Raw genomic sequence first — 19868 nt, forward strand, 5'->3', positions numbered from 1 at the left:
CACCTTTGTGACCCCCATGTCCTTGGACCTAGAGGATTGTCCGCTTTCTGCCAGGGCCAGCCCACACAGCCCGAGCCCCTAGGGGAGCAGTGGCTGGGCTGGGGAGGCCTGCCTGGTCAATAAACCACTGTTCCTGCAGCTGAGAGCCATTTGCCCTCACACAGGATCAGCTCTGGGCAACAAAGAGGGAGTGGCTCAGACAGGGTCAGAGAAGTCTCACCCCAGACTCTGGCTTCCAGCATCATCTGTTCCTGGAGGCCAGGCCCTGCGCAGACCTGGGCACCCAGGGTGCTGGACACCCCCAACCGACTCCACAAGGACCCAGCAGGGCCCATGGGCCCAGCCCAGCACGGAGGGGACTCATGCAGATGCAGAGGCCAAGCTCCCCAGGCGGGCCTGGCACGCCTCCCCCTGGGGCTCCTCCTCAGGCCATTCCTGCCACCGAGTCCTCTACCCCAGTAACCTGCATCAGGCTCCTCCTAGTGGTTCCCACGGGACACTGACCAGGCTGCGGCAGGCGCATACTTGCACCCCGGCCCTTCTCCCACACTCTCCAGCCCCCAGCCCCACCAAGCAGGCTGCATGTGGTCCTCATACCCTGGGGCTTGGATGGGGGCCCCATGCAGATGGCAGTGACAGCATCCTGGGACCAGGGCTGGGGCAGGAAAGGCTGGAGGGTCCCAGTCTCGGTGCAGGGGGAGGGGTGGTGGGCTGGGCACACAGCCCAGGAAGGCGCCCCCAGGCAGAGGCCTCTGCTGCAACAGAGGTGGGGGCCCTACCAGGTCCCTGGTTATGGCAGAACCTGCAGCTATCACACAAGCCACATGTGGGCCACACTGAGGCATCTTTATTTCTCTGGGTCACACAGAGCTTGGGCCTGGGAGCCTCTTCTGCATGGCGGCTGCAGCTGCCAAGGGAGCGGCTGAGACCAAAACAAGCTCTCGGGTGGGTCCCAGTGCAGGTTGGGATGTGCCCCGTGGAGTGAGGTGCGAGAACCCCCGGCCTCACTCTCTGCCTGGCCCTGAAGCAGACAGCGGGAGGCTGGGCCGGCCTCCCCTTTATGAGACTATCCTAGCGTTTGGCAGCAAGTCCCAGACGAAGGATGACAGGCAGCCGGGGTCCACCTGGCCTCTCCTCAGCAGGGGGACCCCTGTGGGCAGCTGGGAAGGCAGTGGCCAAAGGTCAAGAAGATGAACTCTGCCCAGACTTCTGCTGCCTGTGGCTATGGTGGGACAGGGCTGCCTTCCTGGTCACAGTGGGCAGCAGGCGACTGCCAGGGACCTCCCAGTCCCAGGGCCACCTTCCCTGCCCGGCAGCCCCTGTGCTGCAGCTTCTGGATGAGTTCCAGCAGGTTCATCTGCAGCATCAGCTCCTGGGATACAGAGGGGCCCCATGAAGGCCAGAGTGACCCCCGGGCCCCTTTCATCCCGGCCCAAGGGTGCCAGGCAGTGAGCCCACAGGTTGACCATCCTGTGAAGCCTGGCCATGGCCTGCCAGGACAGGGTGGAATCTGAGCCTCTGCCCTGAGCAGGGCCACTCGGAATAGCATGCGGGAGGGGAGCAGAAGAGGGCTCTGTGGGGCACAGCAGGCCTGGGGAGGGTGGGCAGTGCCCATGGTTGGCTGGCTCACCCCCCTGTAGGGAATGGGCCTGGCCTCCATGCTGGGATTGGCACAGAAATCCTTTCCAGAGCCTCAATCCTTCCACTTCACTGCCTATACCCTGAGCCTGGCTCCCCAGGGACCAGCAGTAAAACCCCAGATGGAATGGGGCCCAGGGGCACTCAGGCTAGGGCAGAGCAGGCCCAGGCGCTGACCTGTGGGTTGGTGGTCACGTAGAAGCCAGCCACCCCCGCCTTCTCCAGTGTGCTCTGCTGGTCAGCCACCTTCCGGTCCAGCTCCAGGACAATCTTCTGGTCCATCGCCCGCTGCTCCTCACGAATCCGGTGCTCCACCACCTGCCATGGGGCCGGGAGTGGGGCGGGGAGGTGAGGGCAGCTCAAACACATGCTTCTGCTGCTGTCCCCCAGTGGCACCAGCTCTGACACCACTGATGCATCCTCACCACACCCAGGCCTCTCCTCAGCCATGCGAACCCCTGGAGGGGGCCCCAAAGGGCTTCCACGAATGCCCTGACTTGGGGCTGCCTTGGGACCACACACACATCTCCGCAGGCACACCCTGCCCCATGGCTTGCTGGTTACATGCCAGTCTCTGGTTGTCCCTGTGCTCCCTGGGAGAAGGAAGGATGGGCCCCTTCCTGGCTGGCCCCACCATTGCCTTTGTACCCCCCGAGGCCACCTGCTCTGCGGAGACCCCAACCCACGAGGAGCACTAATGGACTCCACGGAAGCACCGATGGGCCTTCACCCTCCACCCAGCCCCAGCACACCTGGCACCCTCAGGGAGGAGCCACCTGGTGGGACTCACTAGGCCTCCAGTGTCCCACTCAGGCCCAGGATAGCCACCCATGCCTGAGCCCCCACGCCCCTTCAGCTCAGCCCAGTCAGCAGAGCCAGGTGGTGCCCACAGGAGAGCTGGGCCGGCCACCCTGCCTGCGCCCCCAGTACCTCTAGTTCTCGCTGCTGAGCCACCTGAAGCACAGGCAGGTTGTGGGGCCGGCAGGCCTGCTGGGCTTCCTGGTGCTTCTGCCGCAGCGCCTGCCTGAGCACTGGGAGGGATGAGAGCCCGTCAGCAGGCGGTGGGACTCAGCAGCAGCCCTCACCCATGGACACCTGCCTTACCAGCCCGGCAGAGCAGCCAGGCCAAAGGGGTGTCTGCACTGGGGAGGACGCCAGCCTCCTCCATCCTCCCACCCCACTGTCACCCAGGGCCGGGCCCTCATCCGGTGGCAAGTCTCCAGGGGACTCCAGAAGGTTTGGGGCACTGGAAGAGGGTGGGGTGGGGAAGACTGGCCAGGTGGGGCCAAAGCTGCAGCCCCAGACCCAGGACACCTGGAGGAGGCGGGTGGGAGGGAGGCTGCGGTCTGAGGGCTTCAGGGCCCCCATGGCCTGTATCTACTCAAGTGTCAGAGACCACCTCAGGCAAAGGCATGGGAAAGAAGCAGGAGGAGTAGGGTCGCCGACCCTGAGCATGGGGCCTCTGCCTACCAGGGGTGTGGTTGGCCCCACCACCCTCGGTGCCGCCCTTCAGGGTGAGCAGCTCCCTCCCCCATTTGCAGCTCCCAGCCCCCGCACAGCGCCAGAGGGAGAAGGGTGGGCAGACCTGGGATGCCCAAGTTTGGGATGAGCTTGGGGCGCCATAAGCCTGTGCAGCTCTGAGGGGCTCACCCTTGGCCACCAAGTAAAGCTCCATGGTCCTTGCCAAACTGTGCACAAACACGGATGTGTGTGAACTGTCTAGTCTGAAGGGAATGTACAGAGGAAGCGATCATGGGACACAAACCACCATGAAACAGAACATGCAGCACCCCGCAGCTGGTGCCAGTGACCAGTAAGTGCCAAATGGCTACAGCTCCCCAGGAGGGAGGGGTCCCTGGCCAAAAGAAAAGGCGAAACCCAACACTCTGTTCCTGGGAAGAGCCCTGATGTTGCAGCTGTTCTTTGATGGCCAGTCTCCAGGGAACTCCAGGACCTCCGAGGCTCCCCTGCAGGTAGCCTGGCTCCTGCTGTGCCTACAGCCTTCCCCGATCTCCTGTTTCTTGGCATTCTGTACACACCTCAATGATGGCATTTATCACATGAAATATGTTTCAAACCAAGAGCCCCCTCGAGACATCTCCATAACACAGGGAAGCAGGGAAACGTCATCTCCTTCACTCTACTGATCAAACATTGCTACAAGTTTTAGATCCACTACCAGATTCCACTAGGGAGGCAACCAAAAGGCAAGAAAGCCACGCCGGCTGCCTGGGCAGAAGGGGCCTGGCCTTAGACATGACCAGGGAACACAAAGGAGGCAGGAGCAACCAGTCACCCCTGCCAAATCAGCAGGAGAAGCAGAAAGTCAATGCAGGCATGCCTGCTGCTGGTGGAACCAGAGCCTGGCCCAAACCTTCTGAAGCACAAACAGCACTGGGCCCAGGCAGGTACTGAAACTCCCCATCCTGCTAGAAGGAACTATGGCTCTGTGGAAAAATGGCCGATTCCAGGACTGAGACACGGAGAAAACAAGAAAAGATGAGCCTGAACACATACCTGAACCAGAAAGCAAGGAAGTGCTCTCAGAATGATGGGGTGGCATCTAAAGGAGCCTGGAGCGCCCCCACTGGCCACACATGGCACAGTCTGAGCATTAAGGAATAATGAGCCATGCACTTGGGATTAGTAAACTGCATGCATCTTACAGCTCAATAAAAATTTTTAAAAAGACAATCGCCCAGACACTTAGGGGAAGAAGTAATGCCAATTCTACACAAACTCTTCCGGAAAACTGAAGAGAACACTTAGAAACTCATCCTGTAAGGCTGGCAAAAACCCTGATACCCAAACCAGATGATATTACATGAAAACTATAGACCACAGTTTATCATGAACATAGCCCAAAAAATTCTTAAGATTTTAGCAAATCAAATTCAGCGTACATAAAAAGGATACTACAGCACGACCAAGTAGGATGGAATTCAAGTGATTGTAATTCACTGTAGTAACAGAAAATGACTCACCACGTGATCATCTCAAGAGCTGCCAAAAAGGGATCTGTCAAAATCCAACATCCATTCTTGATAGACATACACCAATCCTGGAGCAGATGGACACTGCCTGCCCTCTGGGGAAGGGGGCCTTGCACCGCTAGGAGGAATTTTTGCCACATTAAACCTACCTCTAATCAGGCTTCTACCAGCAGTCCAGTGTACAGGAAACCCAGAGAGTGGAGAAGCACGTTAAATGCATGAGGAAGCATTTCTTCTGATAGATCCAGACAGATTGACTTTTCTACAAAAAGTCAATGCCACAATAAATGTTGGGGACTGTTTCAGAAGCAAAGAGACCAAAGTAACCAATTGTAGTACATTAACTTGGACTGGATCCTTACTTATAAAGCAACAATTTGCCACAAGTTAGGTACCATGATGTGGCCGTGCACTGAAAGTCAGGAGACACCTGGAACAGTTAATTTCTCAGGGGGCTACCTTCTGCAGCTGTGTAGGAGACTGCTCTTGTTCTAGAGAACTTGCTCCCAATCCAAGGCCAAGGCTGATCCCACCCCCCAGGTTGTCTGGAGGCATTCTTGGTTTTCAGGACTAGGGAGGGTACCCCTGTCATCCTGCAATGCGCAAGACAGCATCTCACCATAAAGACTTACCCAGCCACAAATGTCAACATAGCTGGGTTGAAAATCCTGGTCTCCAGGAATGCTGAAGACTCTTGGTGAATGCTATGCTGTCACACATATGTATTTTGGGATATCGAGAACTAGAGCAAAACGTTAACTACCGAACTTTAGGTGAAGGGCACAAGCGTATGCACTATACTATCTTTTCAGCTTTTCTAAATGTTTTAACTTTTAAAATAAGAAGTTTGGGAAGAATAACAAAGGTGGAAACTGATGGTGCAGGGGGACCTGCCCTATATAATTTGCAGGAAAGGGCTCCCAAGCCCACCAAGCAGGCCTGGCTCAAGTGGGAAGCTCTTCGGGTTTGGGAGGGCGCCACAGGAGACAGTGCTTACGAATTTGATGTGCAACTGGAATGAGGCCCTGCGAGGTCTGAGAGGGAACTGACCCTGAAGGACGCTTGCTGCACAACTGTCAACAGACCTCCAACTACTAAGGGGCAATGCTGCTGCAGTCAGCGCCACCACCAGAGTCTGCCTGCAGGCCAATCAGGCACCGAGGCCTAGGGCCATCGTGTCTGGAAGGGGATGGGGCACAGGGAAGCCCGAACAGGGAGTTTCTGCTAAGAAAGAGGGTGCTGCGCAACTGAAAACAAAACTGGTTGGACCCACTGGTCACCAAAAAGGCGCTGTCTCAGTCTCTGCGCCCGTTGATTTTGTCAACCTTCCGAAGCTCTTCTGAACACTCCCTCCGAATACTCCCAAGGAAGGAGCTGATCTGCACAGATACCAAGAGCTGCTGGGAGGCGCCGACCCGGAGGAGGCGGCACCTCGTCCCGCTACCCCCGCGCACCTCGGTGCTCGTTCTGTAGGCGCAGGCGCTGGTTGTACAGGCTCTTTTCGGTGAGATGCTGGATCTCCAGTAGCCCCTGCACGATTTCGAACACAGTGCCGTCGAGAAGCGCCAGGGCCAGGTCGCTGAGCGTGGTGTAGGACAGGCGCTGCTGGAAAGAGCTGCCGGTAGGGGGGCGCGGTGAGCCGCGACGGGACCCGACACCGCCTCCGAAGGCCTCCGCCCGCCCCGCCCGCGTACCTGGGCAACTCCTTCACCAGGCTCTGTAGCGCCGACAGCAACTGGTAGTGTCGCTCCTGCTGCCGGGCACCGTCCGCCACCTCCTCCAAGGCGCCCGCGTAGCGCTCCATGATGCGGATGCCCGCTAGCCGCCGGCGGCAGCGACGAGCACCCCTAGCTTCACGACATCCCGAGAGCGGCGCGTCCCGCCCCTTTTACGATAGTCCCGCGCGCGGCGCGCCCCGCCCCCTTTTACGACAGTCCTGAGAGCGCCCAGCTGTCTGCCCCGCGCCCCGCCGCCTGGTCATTCAGGAGGTGCGGCCCACCCCTCTGCGGAGAATCCAAGGAGGGTTTTGTTCAGCCCATGCTCGCACCTGCCTGCTCCCCGCGCGACCTTAGAGGCGAGACTCCGCCGCCTGGATATCGCAGGAGATATCCCACCGGCCCTTGATATCGGGCCTGGATATCGCATGGAGAATCCCACCGGCCCTTGCTGAGTCATTGAGGGCTGAGGTCCGGGCTCCCCGCCGGCGCGCCTGCGAGGTGGACTGTCCCGGTCACCGGCCTTCCCAGAGGGAGGGATCTCGGGCCAGAGCCCACAGGACCTGGGTCTAAGGCACCATCCGCGGCCGAGCAGTGGCGCTGGGGTCTGTCTGCGTCCTCTCTGCCCCCGGGGTGAGACAGACAAGACCACCCTAGAGCCTCTGGGCCAGGACAGTTGGCGCCGGAGTCCCCATCTGGGCCTGCCGTGGTCGCCCCGCGGTGCCCGGCCCCCAGCCCGAACCGCGAGCCCAGACTGCTCTCTCCCCGCTCCCCAGGCCAGCTGCTGGGCCGGGGCTGGGGAGCTTCTGGTGGCTGAGGCTGAACGGGCTAGGAACAGGCTTTAATAGGAGGGGTTCGGGTGGAGGAGTGGCTCCTGCAGAGGCCCTGCCAGAGTCGGGTCAGGTGGATGGGCGAGAGGACCGGTGTGGCCAGGCGGCGGAAGCCAGCACAGGAGACAAGGGCGGGGGCTGTGCATTACAGAGGCTGCCGGGGGCTTGTCCAAAGAGCAGCAGGGGGCACGGAAGGGCTTGGGGACACAGACACGATCAGACTTGCATTTCACCAGACACTCTAGCTGCCTGCGGGGTGGCTGGGCTGTGTGAGATGACCCTGCTTTGACCAGGTTAGGAATTATGACTGGTTTCCAGAGAGAACATTGATTAGCAGTTGGCTACGGGGGAGAGGGGGCATTGAGCCAACTGGGGTCCCCCTGAAGTGCCAGCAAAGTCTCTGGTTTTCTCCAGGATCTGTTTCCTCAGTGCCTGGCAGGATTGGCTCCCCTGCACGCCATGTCTTTGTGATCCCTTCCAGCCAGAAACCAGGAGCAAATACAGTGAATAATGACAACAAGGGCTCAGGCCACTGCTGTGGAGGGCGGTCCACAACCCAGAGCTGCTCATGCGCCGGGCATCCTGGCCTCCAGTTCCCTCGGAATGGCAGGAGCTGGAGGTGGGACTCAAGATTGTGGGAGCTGAGCCTGCAGCGAGTGACCAGGAGCCAGCTGGGGCTGGGCTTGGTCACTGTCACCTCCCCTGGAGGTCGTGAGTGGGATGAGCAGCTGGGTGAAGACGCCTGCCTGTTTCACCAGTGTCCCTGCTCTCAGTCCCCCAGTCCATGAAGGGTGTCTGTGTGAAGACTGGGGGCGATATAGGGCAGCCCCACGTGACAATGATATGTGCTGTGGCCAGCTGGGCAACACTGTCGCCAGCTCCGGGGTCTGCCAGGTGGGGTGGGGGCTGTGAGCCACAGCAGGAGCAGGCCAGGCCTGGGTTTGGACACCTGCTCCTCTGCCTTGTCCGGGTGCTGATGCAGGAAGGCCCCTTCTCCAACCCTTGGTGCAACGTCTGACCTGAACCAGCTTCCCCAGCCCAGCAACACTGCTCCGCTAATGTGGATGTCAACCTAAAGAAACAAACTGAACCACAGTTCATATAGTTTGTCTGGGCCAAGGCTGAGAGAGCTGCCCAGGACACACCAAGTTGCCCTGGGAGTGCTTCATTCAGCCATATTACAAGCAAGTTTTTAAAGACGGAAGGGGACAAGGAGTGGGCCGATACGAAGTCAGCAGGAATTCTGACTGCTTTCCAGATAGAACCTTCGTGACTGGCTATACAGTGTTGGACTACAGGGTAAGAGTTATGGTGTCCAGCGTCTGGCTTTTTATGTCTACTTGGCGTCAGTCTGGAACCCATACAGCAATTGGCTTCAAGAGGTCGTTAGCTCAAGTAGGAGTGGGATGTGACTGCTGTTTCATTCCAGTGCCTCCCTGGGCCTAATAATTAAAGGGGGCTCATATTCCTCAGATAAAAAAGTTCCTTTTCTTTTTCATGGACATGAGCAGTACGTCACTCAGGCATGGGGACTCCTGGGCCACCTCTGGGTCTTCAGGGAGGGGTCTCATCCTCCAGAGCCCTAGGGATGGGTGATGTATGTGTAGGAATGGGGGAGCTGGTGCGCAGACGTGCGTGTCCCCTGTGTGTGTGGACACGGTGGGCCCCATGGCTCTTCCCGTCGGGTGGTATCCACCGAAGGCCTTTGCAGCCACTGTCCACCTCCACTTGGTCTCCCAAGTGCACCAGGCTGGCTGGTGACACCTTGGGTTAGTGTGGGGTGACTGGTGTGTGTTGGGGAGCTGCAGGTCCCGTGTCTCTGACACAGGTGTGTCTGGGCAAACACCAAGGTTTGAAGGGATGGGCGCCTGTGTGTGTGTGTGTGTGTGTGCATGTGTGGCAAAAGGCTTTGCTGCATGGCTTTTGTCTGGTTCTTTGTCACATGTGCCTTTCTATGTTTCTCTGTGAGTTTTTGTGTGTCAGGTTGTGTGTCCATTGTGTGGGCGGAGAAACCGCTCTGCCGTGGGCCTTGAGCCATCGCAGGATCCCCATAGGCCACGCAGAGGTGCACACAGCAGCTGACCTCAGCCTGCTCCTCCCAGAACATCAGGCTGCACCCAGGCCACCGCTCACTCCCTCTGTCTCCCGAGACTATTCCTCACTGCCTGCCTCACTGGCCCTGGTGAGGGTGAGGCTCCCTGCCCCCGGCCCTCACAACAGAGCTACAGATGAGGACGCCGCCCAGCTGCAGTCTCAAGGGGCTCCTCCACAGTGGGTGTCCCGCAACGCATGCTTTCTGACCCCTCTTGTTTCGGTGCTGTCCTTTTTAGCATGTGGCACCAGGACTGCAGGGAGCTGCCACCTCAGGCTTCTCTTATTTTCACTCTGAGTAATAAGCTCTGAATGAGAGGGGCTCATTGTGTCTTTACTGTCAAATCAGTCAGGCCTTGGCCTTGGCGTGTCTTGCGTGTGCTTGACAATGTATTGCCCATGGGGTCTGGTGGAGGCACAGCACCCTTTAAGAAGACAGGGTCTGTGCGGACCAGTTATGGGTGACATTTCCTGGGCACAGCTCTTGCCTAAGTGGTGTGGGATGGGAGGAGGGCGGGGCCTCCCACTGTCCCACCAGCAAAATGGGCTGTGTGGCCAGCTCCTCAGGACCCGAGAGCATTTGCTCCAGGTTGATAAAATATTGCGGTGTTGGGTGGCAAGAGTAGGATTGAAACCAGCCACCCAGTTGGTGCTTTGTTACCATCAGAAGTGTTTGCTGAGTCAAAGCAAATGGCCACTCACAACCGAGTGGGCTGAGTGCGGTGACTCACACCTGTAATCCCAGCACTTTGGGAGGCCAAGGTGGGCAGATGGCTTGAGGCCAGGAGTTCAAGACCAGCCTGGGCAACAGGGCGAGAGCTTGTCTACAAAAAGTTTAAAAAATTCGCTGGCGTAATGGCATGTGCCTGAAGTCCCAGCTACTTGGGAGGCTGAGGTGGGATCACTTGAGCCCAGGAGGTCCAGGCTGCAGTGAGCCGAGATCACACCACTGCACTCCAGCCTGGGCGACAGAATGAGAACCAAATAATAAGTAAGTAAGTAAATCCATCCATCCACCCCAGAGTGAGTCAGCCGGGGCTGCTGCGTTGCTCCTCCCTCACCCACAGGATTCCCTGGTTCCAGCCAGGGGATGACGGTCAACAGCCACTGCTATAGTGGTGCCTAGTTAAAACTCTGCTTTCTGTTTCTGTAAAAAAAAGTATCTAATTGCATTTGGGCAAAAAACTTGCAGCGAAGAGAGAAAAAGAGATGAAAGCAACCTGTGAGGGAGGCTCGGGTTGACGTGCGGCATGTGCTGTTGTGTGAGTGTGATGGGTGTGTTGGTTTGCACTGTAGATGCTCAGGAAGTGAGGATGTGTGGAGTGCTGACTGTATACATGACGCCTCCACTGGCCAGCCGAGTAGAGTTTCATGAAACAATGTTGGTGGACTCAGCCCTGAATCCCTCAGGCAGTCAGAGAGCAACCTCTGTCTTTTTTTTTTTTTTTTTTTTTTTTTTTGAGATGGAGGCTCGCTTTGTTGCCCAGGCTGGAGTGCGGTGGCGCGATCTCGGCTCACTGCAACCTCTGCCTTCCGTGTTCAAGTGATTCTCCTGCCTCAGCCTCCTGAGTAGCTGGGATTACAGGCGCGCACCACCATGCCCGGCCTTCTCTGTCTATTACAAAGTAAAGAACTTGAGGTTCCTCATGCCAAAGCTGCAACTCCTGTAAAAGCAGGTGTGTTTGTTTTGCAGAAAAGAGGCCACGTGCCACGGGGCTTTGCCCTGCATGCTCCAGACAGATCCATGCTGTTGAACCTTTCATCTCCTCTCCTGGAGATTGACCCAGTTATAGTGCTCTTTGGAAAAACGACAGGTGAGACCCTGCAGGCCAACCAGCTAGGTCGGAAGCAGAGCCCTGGTGGTGGCATGGCCTGGTTGCTGAAGTGTTTGGTGATGAGGGGCCAAGGGATCTTTGTTGTGCCAGACACCCCCAGTGAGTCACACTGATGGCTAGTTAGAGATAATGCAGAGAAGACCCAGAAAGCTCAGGAAAGCAGTCCACAGTTGCTGCTCGTCCTCTGCACCACTGGGAAAGTGAGATTGCTTCCTTCTGACTGGTGGGTGTGAACATGGCTAGAATTCTCCTTAGACCCCACGGGCAGTCAGTAATACATGCACGTTCTGCGGTCTGCACTTAGAGCCAATGAGAGAAGGAATGTTGCTGACGGGCTTGGGCAAAAGCCCAGTGAGCCTCCAGGGGGCTGGTCCTCTGGCACATGCAGGATGAGGAGTGAATGTCACTCAAGTGCCCAATGGCCACCCCCATGTCCCAAGCCGGCCAGGCCATGACCACTGTGCCAGTGATGTGAGCATGAGGAAAAACTTGCAAAGACCCACCGGGACTTGTGCAAAGGGTCTTCACTCCACAAGGGAACCCTGGCCTTCCCAGATTTGTTTCCTCATCTGCTTAGCGCCATGGACAATACGAGGGGCAGCTGTATCTTCCCAGGCCACTGTAACCCCAGCCTGGGTTTAGAATGGAAAACAGGCCTGCCCAGATGATGAGATGTCACTGTATGTGTGTGTGTCTGTGGGCTGCCATAACAAAGGACCACAGACGGAGGCCAACAACGGGAATGTGTTTTCTTACAGTTCTCATGGCCAGAGGGCTGAGATCAAGTTGTTGGTAGGGTTGGTTCTGTAAACCAAAAATAAAATTCTCAGACCCCTTCTCTTGGCCAAGGGCATTCCAGAGTTAGCCTGAAAAGCTAGTTCAGGCAGTGACGAGAAGCAGAGGTTGGACAGATCTCCTCCCTTTTGGAATTCATTAAAAGCTGACCAGCATTAACATCAATATAGACCTTAAGTCTGATCAGAAACATTTACAATCTACTCTCTCTGAAGCCTGCTACCTGGAGGCTTCATCTGCATAAAACTTTGCTCTCCATAATCCTTTATCATCGTAACCCAGACATTCCTTTCTATTGATTCCCCGTCTTTAGATAATAACTTAACTCTTTCAACCAATTGCCAATCAGAAAACCTTTAAATCTACATATGACCCAAAAGCCCCCTGCTTTGAGTTGCTCTGCCCTTGCAGATCAAGCCGATTGTAAATCTGATCTGTACTGATTGATGTCTCATGTCTCCCTAAAAAGTATAAAAGCAAACTGTACCCCGACCACCTTGGCCATGTGTCATCAAGACCTCCTGAGGCTGTGTCATAGGTGTATCCTTAACCTTGGCAAAATGGACTTTCTAACTGGATTGAGATCTGTCTCATACTTCTGGGCTCACAGTGCCTTCTGAAGGCTGTAAAGGAAGGATCTGTTCTAGGACTCTCCTTAGCTTGTTGATGGCTGACGTCTCCCTGTGTCTTCACAATGTCTTCCCTCTGTGTGTCTTGTTAAAAGAAATATTTCAGCCAAATTACATTTAAAAGAGTTTAACTGAGCAAAGAACAGTTTGAGAGTTGGTAGCCTCCTGAGCCAGAGTAGGCTCAGAGACTCCAGTGCAGGCACGTAGTGAAAGATTTATGCACAGAAAAAGGAGAGTGACCTACAGAAAACAGAAGTGAGGGACAGAAACAACCGGCTTGGTTACGGCTCGGCGTTTGCCTTAGTTCAACACAGTTTGAACAGTTGGCCACATTTAATTGGCCAAAACTCAGTGATTGGCACAAAGGTAGGCTAGAGTCTGTTTACGGTTCCATTTAGGTTATAGTTTACAATGTGCATAGAAACCTTTAGGCTGAACTTAAAATATGTAAGGAGGTAGTTTTAGATTAAACTTGATTTAACAGTCTGTTTCCAAATTTCTTCTGATACAGACACCAGTTATAGAGTGGGATTAGGGTTCGCCCCAATGACCATGAGGTCATTTAACTTAATTACTTCTGTAAAGAGCCTATCTCCAAATACGGTCACCTCCTGAGATAACTGGAGGTCAGGACTTCAACATATGAATTGGAAGGGAGACAAAATTGAACCCATCACAGTCGTGAGGGTCAGATTGATGAGCTTGTTCCATCAGCACCTCCAGGCTGTTGGGGAACACGCAATCTTCTCTTGGCCCCACAGTCAGCCTTTGGGAAACTCTTCAGTTCCTGGCAACAAGCTCCTGGCGTGTAAGAGTAGACCCAGGCCAAGGGAAATGCCCTTCTTATAAGGCAGAGAAAAGGACCACAGTGGAAACTCCAGACTAGGCTGGAGGACCCTGTGGGCCTGGCTGTGACACCAGGGTATTCCCAGAGAGATCAGTCATCTGCCCACAATGGAGGTTCTCTCCCTCCCAGGCCACAGAAGGACCACGCATTTAAAGATCCCCATCTCAGCCAGGCGCAGCGGCTCACGCCTGTAATCCCAACACTTTGGGAGGCTGAGGCAGGTGGATCCCCTGAGGTTAGGAGTTTGAGACCAGCCTGGTCAACATGGTGAAACCCCATCTCTACTAAAAATACAAAAATTTGCCAGGTGTGGTGGCGGGTGCCTGTAATCCCAGCTACTTGGGAGACTGAGGCAGGAGAATCGCTTGAACCCAGGAGGCAGAGGTTGCAGTGAGCCGAGATCGTGCCATTGAACTCCAGCCTGGATGACAAGAGTGAAACTCCGTCAAAAAAAAAGTAAATAAAAATAAAGATCCCCGTCTCCCTTGGTGTTTGCTGGATAGGATCACAGGCCTGGAGGCCTTAGACCCCTCCTGAGGCCTGTGCTGCTCTGACTGGTGTCTGTCCATCCAACACCTTCACACTTCCCTCCCCAGGCCTGAGAACCAGGGGAGTGGATGTGGAAATGCCAGTCTGAGGGCAGGAGAAAATGAGATGAGGTGTCCAGCTCCAGTAGTGAGGGAGGGAAAAGGAAAGTGAATTCTCCTTCCCCAGCCTTTGTTCCACTCAGGCCCTCAGTGGATTGGGTGATGCCTGTCACACTGGAGAGGGCCGTCTGCTTCACCCACTGGCTCACATGCTAAATGCACCTGGAAATGCCCTCACGGACACACGTGGAACAGTGTGCAGTCCGGGCACGCTGTGGCCCAGCCAGGATGGTCAACACAAAATCAACCATCACAGGACCATGGGGGTTGATGAACGATCTCTGAGCTCGCTAGAGAGAAACCTCCAGTGAACGAAGAGGGCACCGATACTCCGATTCTGATTTGCTTGCTCAAGTTTTGGCGGCAGCTCACGCCTCACCCAGAGACCTTGCTCAGCGCATTACATAAGATCTTTTAAAAGGCAGCCACTTTTGCGTCGCAATTCAGCCAACAAGCCTAGAAACCATCCAACAGGCCGTGCGTGTGGCCTTTGTGCTCGGCCTGGGCCTGCCGTGCACTGGCTGTGCACCAAGCCTGGTCTGGGAGGGGGTTTTCTCCCGTCAGCCCTGCCGAGTAAAGCCTTTGTTATTGCCTGTGGTCAGGACTAACAAATCACACACAGGAGCCGGACTCAATTATGACAGTATGTGACATGTGGCATCACAGATAGCCAAAACTAGGGACACAGACTGAGACACATTATGCTGCTTTATAACATATGCTATTGTGAAAGTAGATAAAATGTAAAAGCTGCTGGGACCCCCCCAGACACTTTGAGCCTTGAGAAAGATGTGACTGTGATCTGAGCCACGTAAGCGGGTAGTTGCAACTTCAGCTTCTTAGATCATAAATTCTCTCTTCCTCATTGTTCATGTTCTGTAAATGACCAGGAGAAACCAGAAACCAGGCCTCCCCTTCTAGTCACTGATCTTTGTCATAGATTAACTGTGTCCTTTATTGTCCTGTACCTAACTCAGACGAGATGGTACAAAAGACCCCATGCCTTTTACATCTTCATTGTGGAATGTTAAATACGCCTTTCTCAAAAGGAATACTGCCTTGACTAATCAGATTACTGTAACTGCGTGCTAGCCTTGAGGGAATGTGTTGAAACCCTGCTAAGCTTCCCAAACCTTATTTATGTAAACGAGCCCCAAAACTTCTCCACTTTGGAGCACTGAATTCCATTCTTTGGAATCTGTGTTCCTGGGTGGCTGCCGTCAAGGTTTGTGCTCAAATAAACTCTACATTTAACCATATTTCCTGAGACTTGTTATTTAAGGTTGACAATATCATATGGCAGCCAAGAGATGGCCTGCAGATGTGAGTCACATTGTATCACTGGATGACTTATTTTAATTTTTTATTTTTGAGGCAGGGTCTAGCTTTGTTGCCCAGGCTGGAGTGCAGTAGCACAATCTCAGTTCACTGCAGCCTCTGCTTCCTTGGCTCAAGCCATCCCCCCACCTCAGCCTCCTCAGTAGCTGGGAATGCAGACACACACCACCACGCCTGGCTAATTTTTGTATTTTTAGTAGAAACGGGGTTTCACCATGTTGCCCAGGCTGGTCTTGAACTCCTGAGCTCAAGCGATCTACCCACCTCGGACTCCCAAAGTGTGGGGATTATAGGTGTGAGCCACTGTGCCTGGCCCACTGGATGACTTATGATATCATATGTGACATTGTGACATCATGTGAGTCAGGGATGTACCCCGTTCTCAGCTGCTATATGCTATGTTACACTGACAGAATGGGAATGAGGAATGTGTCCCACTCTCAGCTGTTGTATTATATCATACAAGGTGCAGTGACTAGGGTATGTCAGCTGTGTCCTCATCCTACATAGCATGACAGTGTGTGACAGGAGATAGGATGCAGACCTGAGAAGCATTAAACGCCTAGGCAATAAAGGTGCCAGCATCAGCTGAGAGCACAGGCAGACCTCAGTCACATTCGTTACTGTGTAACTAAAAATACAAAATTAGCTGGGTGAGGTGGTGCACGCCTGTGGTCCCCGCTACTCAGGAGCCTGAGGCAGGAGAATTGCTTGAACCCAGGAGGCAGAGGTTGCAGTGAGCTGAGATTGCACCACTGCACTCCAGCCTTGGGGTCAGAGTGAGACTGTATCTCAAAAAAATAAAATAATCTAAGGCAACCAAGAGAGGGACTCAGGCTTACCTTACTCTGTGTCACATGATATATAATACTTGAGGAGGACACACACTTGTCACTTTGTATCACTATGTCCTATATGATAGCCAGTGATAACCCAAGAGGGAGAGGCAGCCCTGTTCACACCATGTCACTTATGATATTATATGACATCAAGGAGCCCAGACCTCAGTTGCATTATGTCACTATGGCACACACAGTATCATACAACAACGAACAGAAGGGTTGCAGGCCTGATTCACAGTGTATGTGAGTCACAAATGTCACTTATGACACCATACAGCAGGGGAGAGGGGATAGTCATTACCTCGGGTCACACTGTCACACATGATACCATATGATAGCAGAGGAGGATGCAGAACTGAGTTGTATTATGTCACTATGTAACCTGTGATAGATGATAGCCGATGGGGGTGAAGACCAAAGTCACATTTTGTACCTACATTATATAAAATATACAACATGCACGAGGGAGATGCAGACACAAATCACACTGTGTGCTGTGTCCCATATATGTGTTTAAGAGAGCTGGGTTCTTGAATGAACTTAGTCACTGCACCTTGCATGATATAATACAACAGCTGAGAGAGTGGGACACATTCCTCATTCCCATTCTGTCAGTGAATGACCACACCTTGTGGTAACTGCATGAGCCACTGTGTTTGGCCATGTATAGCGCACGTGGCACATTGTTCACTGATACATATTTGCTCCGTATTGAAGTGAGGCAGATGCATGAGTGATTGAGAATAATGCTACCTTGGTGAAGCATTGCGTTAGAAGCATGAGGTTCAGGTACTACCATCTTCTGTGATACATATTTAAATGTTAAGTTTAACAGGTCTACCATGAGTGAGCCTCGCCTTATCTTTGAGAATCGATGTGTTTAGCAGGGTGTGCTTCATCTAAGATAGCCTTCTTTAATGCATGTTCACTATCTGTGTTTATTAGAAATAGGTTTGTGAGTGGCTTAGCATAGTGTTTTCCCTATGAAACCCTGTTTATTTATTTATTTATTTATTGAGATGGAGTTTTGCTCTTGTCGCCCAGGCTGGAGTGCAGTGGTGTAGTCTCGGATCACTGCAACCTCTGCCTCCCAGGTTCAAGCGATTCTCCTGCCTCAGCCTCCTGAGTAGCTGGGGATTACAGGCGTCTGCTACCACACCCAGCTAATTTTTGTATTTTTAGTAGAGACGGGGTTTCACCATGTTGGCCAGGCTAGTTTCGAGCTCCTGACCTCAGGTGATCCGCCTGCCTCAGCCTCCCAAAGTGCTGGAATTACAGATGTGAGCCACCACACCCAGCCGAAACCCTGTTTTAAGAAGTATGTGGTGCAGGTACTACCTTCTTTGTTGTTCCAAGTTCAAACCCTGTGTTTAACAGAGATAGGTGCAAGATTGCCTAGGTGTAGCGTAGACTCTTGGAAATACTGTGGTTAGCATTCTATGTTTTCTGTAGTATAGTTTTCAGTGATGCCTGTTTAGATAGTTTATCAGATCTAGGTACTAGTGTTATCTCAATGAAACACTGTTTAGCTGCATGTGGTGCATGTAATATCTCGTTCATGGATATTTGTTTAAATCAATCAGTGTTTACCGGAACTAGATATGTGAGTTACTGAGAATAGCCTAGTCTCTGAAAATGTTTTCCAGCCTATGGTGCATGTAATATACTCTTCTATGGTACCTCTTTCCAATTTTTTTATTGTGGCAAAATATACATAACAGATTATACCATTTTTAAGTGTAGAATTTAGTGGTAGTAAATATAGAGAGAATCTTGAAAGCAGCAAGAGAAAAGTGACTTCTCATGTGCAAGGGAGCCTCTAGAAGATTATCAGTGGATATTTCAGCAGGAACCCTGCAGGCCAGAAGGTGGTGGGATGATACATTGAAAGTACTGAAAGAGTAAAGCCTGCCAACTGAGAATACTATATTTGACAAAACTGTCCTTCAAAAGTGAAGGAGAAATTAAGACATTCCCAGATAAATAAAAGCTGAAGGAGTTTATTACCACTAGACCTGACCAATAAGAAATAATAAAGGGGCCGGGCACAGTGGCACCCCTCAGGTGCAAAGTCTTCAGTTGAAAAGGGAGGTGGTCACAGGAAATACTGAGATGGATCAGCAATGCACGGGAGACAGAGTTCTTGGCCCTGCAGAGTGAGTAGTGTGGATTCTCAAGTTTTCTCCTCTCTCCATTAATTTCTTTCCCAATGCAGACAACTTCCATCATACAGTCTTCAGCAACCTTGAAAGATTGGACAAGCTTCAGCCCACTCTTGAAGGTAAAGGACGGCAGCTAACAAGACTGGCAACTGGGCTTGGCTGTGCGTGTTTTCTATTGTGGGGAAATAGATATACCACAATATTTATCATTTGAACCTTTTAACCAAAGTGTGCACTCAGTGGCATTCAGTATATTCACAGTGTTGCATAACCAACACCACTATCTACACCCACAATTTTGATGATTTCTTACAAAATCTTGTCCACAATAAGCAATATAGCGCCTTGCCCCTATTTCCAGCCCATGGTGATTCCTATCCCACTTTCTCTTGTATGAATTTGACTATTCTAGGCACTTCATATAAGTACAATTATACAATATATTCCTTTTGTGTCTGGCTTATTTCACTAAGCATAATGTTCTCAGTGTCCGCCCATGTTGTATCATCTATCAAAATTATGTTCGTTTTTTACAGATGGATGATGTAGTATTGCATGTAGATCACCTTGCTTTTATTACATTCATTTGTTCATTGATGGCTGGATTATTTCCACCTTTTGGCTCCTGTGAAAAGTGATGCTATAAACATTAGTATACAAATATCTCTTTGGTTTCTGTTCTCTATTCTTTGGGGTACCTAAGAGTAGAGTTCCTGGGTCCGACGGAAGTTCTATATTTAACCTTCTGAGCCACTGCAGACTGTTTTGCACAGTGGCTGCAACTTTATCCATTTCTACCGTCAATGTATCAGGGTTATAATTTCTTTACATCCTTGTTCACACTTATTTTCCTTTAAATCATCCTAGTAGGTGTATATTGGTGTCTGCTTGTGTTTTTCATTTGCATTTCCCTAATGACTAATGATACTGAGCAGCTTTTCCTGTGCTACTATCTGTGGCTGTATCTTCTTTAGGGAAATATATGTTCAAGTCTTTTGCCCATTTTTAAAGAGTTGTCTGACTTTTATTTAGTTAGTTTGTTGTTGTAGAGTTTTGAATATATCTTAAATATATTTAAAATATATTCTAAATTTTAGTCTCTTACAAGATAAATGATTTGCAATATTTCCCCCTTTGTGTAGAACTTTAGATTCACACACTTCATTAATTTTATGAAATCCTCAGCAGTTGACCCCAAACAGATAAGACTGAAGCAGTATTTTAGGAATAGTTGAAAGTATGATCACCACAAAACATAGGCGTAATCAAATCCTGCGAGCTACACATAAGGCACAATGACAAATAAGGCAGCAAAAGGCCATTTGGTGATTAGTTCACCACACTTGTTGCAACTGTTTGTGCTGCAGAGTTAAAACATACCAGCATTCAACCCATGTCTCCTCTCTTGAAGTAAACTGTCCTATGTTGGCTGGCCTGAACAAGCGTAGATATTCTCCATCCTCAATTAATATGCATGCATGACAAAGAAAAGGAGGCCTGGATGAA

The 19868-nt window shown here is 52.3% G+C and overlaps 1 protein-coding gene and 1 long non-coding RNA gene across 3 annotated transcripts; one reads left to right on the forward strand and one right to left on the reverse strand.

Moving 5' to 3' along the window:
- Positions 1-825: 825 nt before the first annotated feature.
- LOC116459445 (protein DGCR6L-like) lies at positions 826-6501 on the reverse strand. 2 transcript variants are annotated; one of them, XM_032140032.2, is made up of 5 exons: positions 6326-6501; positions 6086-6246; positions 2569-2669; positions 1816-1956; positions 826-1372 (listed from the first exon to the last, which is right to left on the reverse strand). In XM_032140032.2, the coding sequence occupies exons 1-5, from the start codon at positions 6433-6435 to the stop codon at positions 1223-1225; spliced, it is 663 nt and encodes a 220-aa protein (XP_031995923.1). In that variant the 5' UTR covers positions 6436-6501; the 3' UTR covers positions 826-1222. The 2 variants fall into 2 exon arrangements, with proteins under 2 accessions (XP_031995923.1, XP_031995926.2); XM_032140035.2 differs by lacking the exons at positions 826-1372; positions 1816-1956; positions 2569-2669 and adding exons at positions 2683-3326; positions 4623-4749.
- A 1251-nt stretch (positions 6502-7752) lies between these two features.
- LOC116458852 (uncharacterized) lies at positions 7753-18499 on the forward strand. Its single transcript, XR_004245411.2, has 3 exons — positions 7753-8475; positions 10961-11081; positions 18416-18499. It is a non-coding gene; the product is annotated as an uncharacterized LOC116458852 (long non-coding RNA).
- The last annotated feature ends 1369 nt before the right edge of the window (positions 18500-19868 follow it).

Source organism: Hylobates moloch, unplaced genomic scaffold, assembly GCF_009828535.3.
Source record: "Hylobates moloch isolate HMO894 unplaced genomic scaffold, HMol_V3 SCAFFOLD_19, whole genome shotgun sequence".
NCBI classification, from domain to species: domain Eukaryota; kingdom Metazoa; phylum Chordata; class Mammalia; order Primates; family Hylobatidae; genus Hylobates; species Hylobates moloch.

Excerpts from the sequence above, each read along its gene's own strand:
- LOC116459445 (XM_032140035.2), bottom strand. The coding sequence starts at position 6,435 with ATGGAGCGCTACGCGGGCGCCTTGGAGGAGGTGGCGGACGGTGCCCGG. Across the intron at positions 4,750-6,085 it reads CCTACAGAACGAGCACCGAG|CGGTGCAAGGCCCCCTTCCC; the intron begins GTGCGCGGGGGT and ends AATTCCTCCTAG. Across the intron at positions 3,327-4,622 it reads GCTCTTGAGATGATCACGTG|TTTGGCAAGGACCATGGAGC; the intron begins GTGAGTCATTTT and ends GTTTGTGCACAG.